The sequence below is a fragment of the Austrofundulus limnaeus genome, unplaced genomic scaffold (genome assembly GCF_001266775.1).
Source record: "Austrofundulus limnaeus strain Quisiro unplaced genomic scaffold, Austrofundulus_limnaeus-1.0 Scaffold435, whole genome shotgun sequence".
In the NCBI taxonomy this organism is placed as follows: Eukaryota; Metazoa; Chordata; class Actinopteri; order Cyprinodontiformes; family Rivulidae; genus Austrofundulus; species Austrofundulus limnaeus.
Window position 1 is genome coordinate 102,342 of NW_013952837.1, and position 6,798 is coordinate 109,139.

Consider the following 6,798-nt stretch of genomic DNA (forward strand, 5'->3'; position numbering starts at 1 on the left):
GTGTGTGTGTGTGTGTGTGTGTGTGTGTGTGTGTGTGTTATACAGAGTATGAAATTATTTTAGGCAACTTCTTCATGAGTTTTATGAAAAATCAAAAACTTAGAGTATATTTTACAGTGGAAACACAACCCGAGTACCCCTCCCCTCCTGTACCGAGAGCAGCTGAACCTCCGCCTGAAAATCAGTCCCTGTTTTCAGTGCACCAGCGTCGGGGCAACATGAACCAAACCAAACAAATAGCCCATCAGTTTAAAGCCCAGACTCTGCTCTTTCCAACGATATAAGTGTCACTGCTCTACATGAAAAATCCACAGAACGAAGCTTAATTCTGGAAGTCTTACCTTTGTTTTTTATGGGTTTAATCCACTTTAGAGTAATTTTTTTTCACATGGCTGGACTTTTGTTAACTTGCACATCTCCTGTGTTAATATCGATACATGTAATATGCAAATCCTGTACTGTGGACAGCAGCCACCGAGTGAAAAAAGCCTATGCTAACACAGTGTTGCCTGCGAACCGGAAGTGCTGTCTGTGGCCAAAAAATGCGGAAGTGCTATGGAAGTCTGCGGCATAGAGGCTATTAACTGATTAAACACAAAGGTGTAACTCTCTTGTTGTCACTTTGACCTGATTTACAAATTTACAATATCATAAATGTATGTTCAAGCATAATTGCTGAAATAAGATGCAGGGTTTTAGAGCCTTAAGTTAACCTTAAGTTACGTCCTTGCGTTAAATAAAAGCACACCTGCATCAAAACATGGTCATTTTAGAATGATCTGATCCTGGATCTCTAACAGGAAAAACGGATTCAAGGTCATTTCAAATCATCCAAGCTTCTCGACAAAGTCAGTCTGAATTTTACTAGTTTAAAAACAATGAAAGACGTTTTCAATCCAGCATTTTTTATGTGGGAGTAGCTGCAGAGTTCCAGTTCTGCAGTTTCAGTCTTCAGGCCAGCTGAGTCATGAAGCTATGAAGTCAGTTTTACCAGGAGCGAGGGCAAGTGAAGAAGACACCAAACAAAACATGTAAAACATTTAGGATTTCCTCACTTACTTACAGATCTCCCAAAACTTGGATCTATAGATACAGTATAGGTGATATTTAAACTTCTTCTCAGTTTCTTACAACTTTGTTGGCAAAATGTCAACATTTAACAAACTGAACCCACACTTTTTATAAGCCGCTAAATAAAAGCCTGGTTCATGGTTTAAGACTGCACGTCTGTATTACAAGAATCAGTGAAGATCTATAAATGGAATGGGGCAAGTTGCTGTCAAAAGCCCCAGGCAAACTGTGCGGGACTGTCTCACATGTTTCACTCTTGTCCCGGCGTCGCGCAAGTTGAAACAAAGTCCCGCATTTGACTGATCAAATTATAACAAGACATACAAAGAAGAAAAAAGAAAGGGAAACAATCGACAGACGTTTTTATTGGCTGCAATTTACAACCATTAGAAAATGCCTCCTTATTTCTCTCTGCCTTCTATGCAGAAGGAGGAGGAGGGAAGAAAAAAGGCATAATAAGGCAAAGACACAGCGGCTGCCAATCAAACGCGCAGCAGCGTGTCCTGCATGTTAGAAATAAATATCTAAACACGTGAAAGAAAATGGATTTTATTTATGCAGAATGTGATGGAAACTATGTCAAAAATTCAGCAAAATAATAACTGGAAAATACTTGAGGAAAGTGAAAGATGATTCTCGGAGAGAAATTTGCCAAACTTTTTTTTTCCTGAAGGGAAACAAACCGTGAAGCAACTGTCTGTAAGAGATTCACACAAGAAACTTACAGTTCAGAAAGCTGCCTGTCAGTCTGTGGACAGACACATAACAGATCATATGACCTGCTTATGGTTTTGTTATTTTTTATCATGATAAAAAAATTAACTTTTTAGATAAATTTTAATAAAAATATGTACTTATTTTTCTTAAAAACCTTTGAAAAACATTGTTGTGTAATAACAGCCAAAGCAGAGAGGAATGAATGTGTAATGTGTCCATATTAAAGTGAGACAATGTGATGGCCCACAGGATCTGGTCCCACTTTTTACCCCCTAAACCTCAGATGCTGAAGTCAAACTTCACTTCCTGTTGTCTAAAGACTAATGAGGCAAATATTAAGAAAATTAAATTTGAAATTTTCAGTATTATCTGATTTTAGTGTGGAAAGAGAATCAGCTTTAGTTTTATTTTTCTGTATTTTCTTTTCATTTTAAAGTCAAACATTGAATAATGAATGCTAACAATGAGTCCTTTTTAAATTTAATCTTTTCTTTGTCAGGTTTTGGGTGTTCTAAATGGAACATAAACCATAGTTTGGAAAATAAAATTAGTATCATAAGAATAATTTGATTTTGTTTCAATAAATATTAACAGAAATTGGCTCTTGATCTGGACTAAGTGTGGAAAATTCGCCCCCTTGTGAATTCGACCCCCTGTGTTAGTGTGTTACATTTTGACAGTAATTTAGAGTCTCATTAGTTTAAATGTTGTAATTTATTGCACTGACCTTTGTCACCAAGCCGTTTCACCCAAATAAACATATTTCATATTGTTTTAGCTACAGCAGAGAAGCAGCTCCATGTTTTCTCCTCCGTCAGACACAGATGAAGCTGAATTGTTAGAATTCAGATCATGGAAACAGCTCTATGATGGAGAGAATAAATGAAGATCCTCCATAGAACAAAAAAGCCATTTGTAATTTTGTGAAAATAAACTTGATTATAGTTATTTTATAAACACTACAAAAATTGTCATTACTAGTTTTTGTTTCAGAAACCAACCTGTAAAGTGTTGAATTTTAAACATCTGTATCAGATGGAAAAAAAATCTGATTTAAAATAGATAAATATGCACAATGTACAAGATGTGTCTGTAATGTCACATTATTAGGACAGCTGCTGATACCGTGCACCGGACAAGGTGCCCTCTTTTTACATTTGAGCATTTTTACCTGCCCTCGAAAATGTCTGTGCACGCTACTGATTTTGTAGAATTTGGATGGGAATCTATGAGTCTGGGCTTTTACTGCTTTGTAAAGATTTAACTTTAACCTCAAACTACTGCGATAGAATGGTCCAATTCCCACCAGTTTCAACTCAAAGTATCAACTGGGAAGCAGGTATGTGTTGCAAATGATGAAAATTTACTTGTCTGATCTGATTGTTGGTAACATTTGGATCTTCAATTAAGAATTTAGTAGCATGAACTTCCATTCTGTAGTCAAAGACATTTTACGCCCCATCCAGAGAGATTTCTGAGTGCAAAGTTCCAAGTTTAAAATGATGAACTGCTCTGCAGGTACAGTCACATACAGATTAATCTCACTCTGCTATAACCAGCGTCATTAGGTTCTTTGTTTGCCTGGCTTATAGGCAAGATGTTTTGGTCACCTACAGGGAAACTGACAGGGCATCATGTTTGATGTTCTGTTGTGAGTTACAGAAAGCTAAAATCTGAGATCTCTTCTTTGATTTGAAGTTGATTTTCTTGATTGACGTAAATGGTCTTCTCTGTCCAAAATAAGGATAATTTGGTCCTCAAAAGTGTGACCTTGAGGTGTAGATGAACAGTTTTGTCCTGAATAGGACTGTCCTGTGTTGAGTCATGTCTGTGGAGAGATTGTTTAGTTTTTCCGATATAGTTATCCACATGTTTGGAGGGTTTTTTTGTCTGCTTTTGTCCTTTATCCTTCCCTTCTGTCCTCATGGGGACATATTTGTCCAAATGGTATGGAGTTCTGTCAGAAAGTTTGTGATCCAGTGGGTGATGAGTCAAACAGGAAGTAGTGATGTGTGTGGGTTGGTTTCCTGTAAACTTTAATGTTTAGTCTTCCATCTCTGTCCATGTGCACCAAACAGTCCAAACAGTCAGCTTGTTGCTGTTAACATCCTCTGGTGAATTTGATGTTGTCAACAGAGCTGATGTGTTTAGTGAACGCTTTTACTTCCAGTCCTTTTATCTTGACCCAGATATCATATCTGAACCAATGGCTCTGTGTTGTTCCTTTGAAGGAGTCCAGATTGGTCACAATAAGTGACACTTGAGGTTCCATGGCACAACCATGTTCCTTATTAATGTGGATGGTTTTATCTCCACACAAGTGTTACAAAATGACCTTTAAATTGGATGCAGTTGGTAAAAAGACATGGGTTGGTCAAGTCAACACTCCATTACACTCGCTTGGTTAAAGTTATACTGGGAAAGTTCAAGGTGTTGGTAATTATGAGGCTTTTTTAAGTATTTTGAATCAGCATTTGCACACAATGCACGTACAGCATGGTACTCAAGTGTAGAAAACAACCAAAAACTGCAATAATTTTCACAGTTTAAATGCATCCTTGGACCAGAAAGCATTAGAAACAAGAAATAAAGCAGGTCTTTATTAAGATGTTCAGCTCATAGTGGCAGGTGGTCTCATAAACCTCCAGTCAAGCGGATGTGTTTAAACTGCAAACATAATCTTGGAATTGAAGCTGTAGAAGACAAAAACACTTCTTTTTTTGTCTATAATCTTTAAGATGAAATACGTTAATGGTTTTTTCAAAAGGTTTTGGAAAATAATCTTTTGTTAGCCAAAAGTCTGTTTGTGATACAGAAAAATTTGGTTAATAGGAGTTATGAAGCTTTCAAAGATTGGAAACATAAATGCAAATATGAACGGTATGCAAATTAATATCCATATAAAGCTGTGACTGTCTTGGTTTGTGATTAACATTCAATTTCTCGTGATTTGGAAATGTGTTACTGAATGTATATTGTCGTAGAACTATGGGCTTGGAAGGCCTTGGATTACTGAATAAACAGGTTATATTCCTGTGTGTAAAAACTATCATTACATTTGAAATAAGCAGTGGAAAGACAGAAGTTCAGCAGACTACATATCTGATCCGGGTTGTAAATGGTCCTGTTGCTGACATTGTTTTCAGACAAATAATGTGTAGTTGAAGGTGATTGTTTTGCACCTGTTGCTTTGAAGGAAGAAAAAGAAACTCATCAGAAGAGGAGGTCTGTGTGTTTCTCACCGAAGAAAGATGCCTTTGATGTTTGGAGTGTTTTCAAAAGCTGAAGCAGGAACACTGGAGATGCGGTTGCTTTGTAGGTAAAGGTATTCCAAAGACTCAGGCAGGTCAGATGGAATGTGTGTTAGCTGGTTTCCAGACAAGTCCAGTGTCTAAAACAAAAAAGTAAAGCACAAACTAAGAGATTTATACTATGTGAACCATGTCCAGTCTCTACAGAACCCATCAGGCAACATTGGATAAAACAAAAATAACACATGGCCACAAGATATTTATTGCCGTCATTTCTATGCAGAGATTGTTGACTGTTAACATGGACATTATTTTAACTTTAATTTAACATAGGAATAAATTTCAGTACTTCAGTTTCTTGTGTTTAGGCATGGAGTAACTCTTAGAGAGAGATACTTAATTTGGCTGCTCTTCAGATCACTTACTGTGAGTGCACTGAGTTCCATCCAGGCTCCCTGGTAGGCTGAGTTGAGTTTTAGCTTGTTCTCACTGAGGACCAACTTCTGTAACCTCTCCATGCCCGACAGAGCACCGTCTGGTATTGAACTGAGCTGATTGTTCTTGATTTCAAGAACTTTCAGACTGCGAGGGAGACCCGTGGGCACCGTCTGAAGGGCATTCCCGGATAGGTCGAGAGTTTCCAGCACGCGCAGCTTCCTGAAGGCCTCGTGATGTAACCTCGGGTTGGTCAGCTTGTTGTAGCTGAGATTTAGTTCGGTCAGGGTGTACAGCACAGCGAGGTCGTTTCGGCCAATTTCAGCAATGAAGTTGTGGAGCAGCATCAGGGTCTTCGCTCGTCGAGGCAAGCCCCTGGGAACGCGTTCCAACAAGTTATTGTACATGTGAAGAGTGTGAAGCTTCTTCAAGCCCTGGGGGAAAAAAAGAAAGATTTAAACATAACAGTGGCATTTCATCATGTTAGTCTTGTACGTTTATTTTACATTTGTTTTCAATAAATCTACTTAAAAAAAGAGTGAAAAAAAGGTGTACCTGGAAGGCCATAGGATGAATAGAGCGTGAGCGGAGCTTATTATTGTGAAGGAGCAGATACTCGAGGTTCTTTACAGATGTGAGAGCATCTCCAGGGATGCTCTGAATAGAGTTTTTCTCCAAGTGTAGCAGCAAAAGATTTCGAGGCAGACCCTTGGGAACAACACTCAGGTTGTTGTTTGACAAATCGAGATACTCGAGGCTAGTCAGTTGGCTGTAAAAAAAAGGACAAACATTTGAACAAGTTTTATTATTTTGTTGTCGACTTTGGTCACATCGTACCCACCTTGACCTGTTTTGTTTGCACCTTGGCACTTGACCCCCACATTTTATCTGCTTGAGTTTTGAACTGAAAACAAGTAGCGCTTAGCCATTTAAAAAAACTATATTATGAATAATCAATGTGATTTTTCAGACTAGGACATTAGCTTCAGATGTTTCTGAGAGACATAATCAATAAAAATATTCTTGAACATGTTCAAAACCTGAGCACATAATGTGCCAAACATTAAGAACAAATATGAGCATTATAGGACATTCTGGAGACCCTATTAGATGCTGTTCACTAACTAGCTAAAATATGGAAACACTTGTCTTGGAAAATGTAAAAAATTTTCTAATAAAAAAATCACAGACAAAACTACAATTTTTCAAAATTCAAACCCGTTGGTCTTACAACATGATAAAACACAGGGGTGTCACTAGGTTTTAAGGACAAGAGGGGCTTAGCCCCTGGAGACGCACAGAATTTTTGTATATTATATATTTG

The 6,798-nt window shown here is 37.8% G+C and overlaps 1 protein-coding gene across 3 annotated transcripts in view; it reads right to left on the reverse strand.

The window, feature by feature from the left end:
- The window catches only part of podn (podocan), a 46,343-nt gene that overhangs the window by 8,118 nt on the left and 31,427 nt on the right, over positions 1–6,798 (reverse strand). For all 3 annotated transcript variants that reach the window (XM_014024673.1, XM_014024671.1, XM_014024672.1), the window contains exons 8-10: positions 6,030–6,243; positions 5,465–5,908; positions 5,031–5,179 (exon numbers count right to left, since the gene is read on the reverse strand). In XM_014024673.1, the coding sequence (XP_013880127.1) occupies positions 5,031–5,179; positions 5,465–5,908; positions 6,030–6,243 (807 nt within the window). The remainder of the gene's footprint in view (positions 1–5,030; positions 5,180–5,464; positions 5,909–6,029; positions 6,244–6,798) is intronic.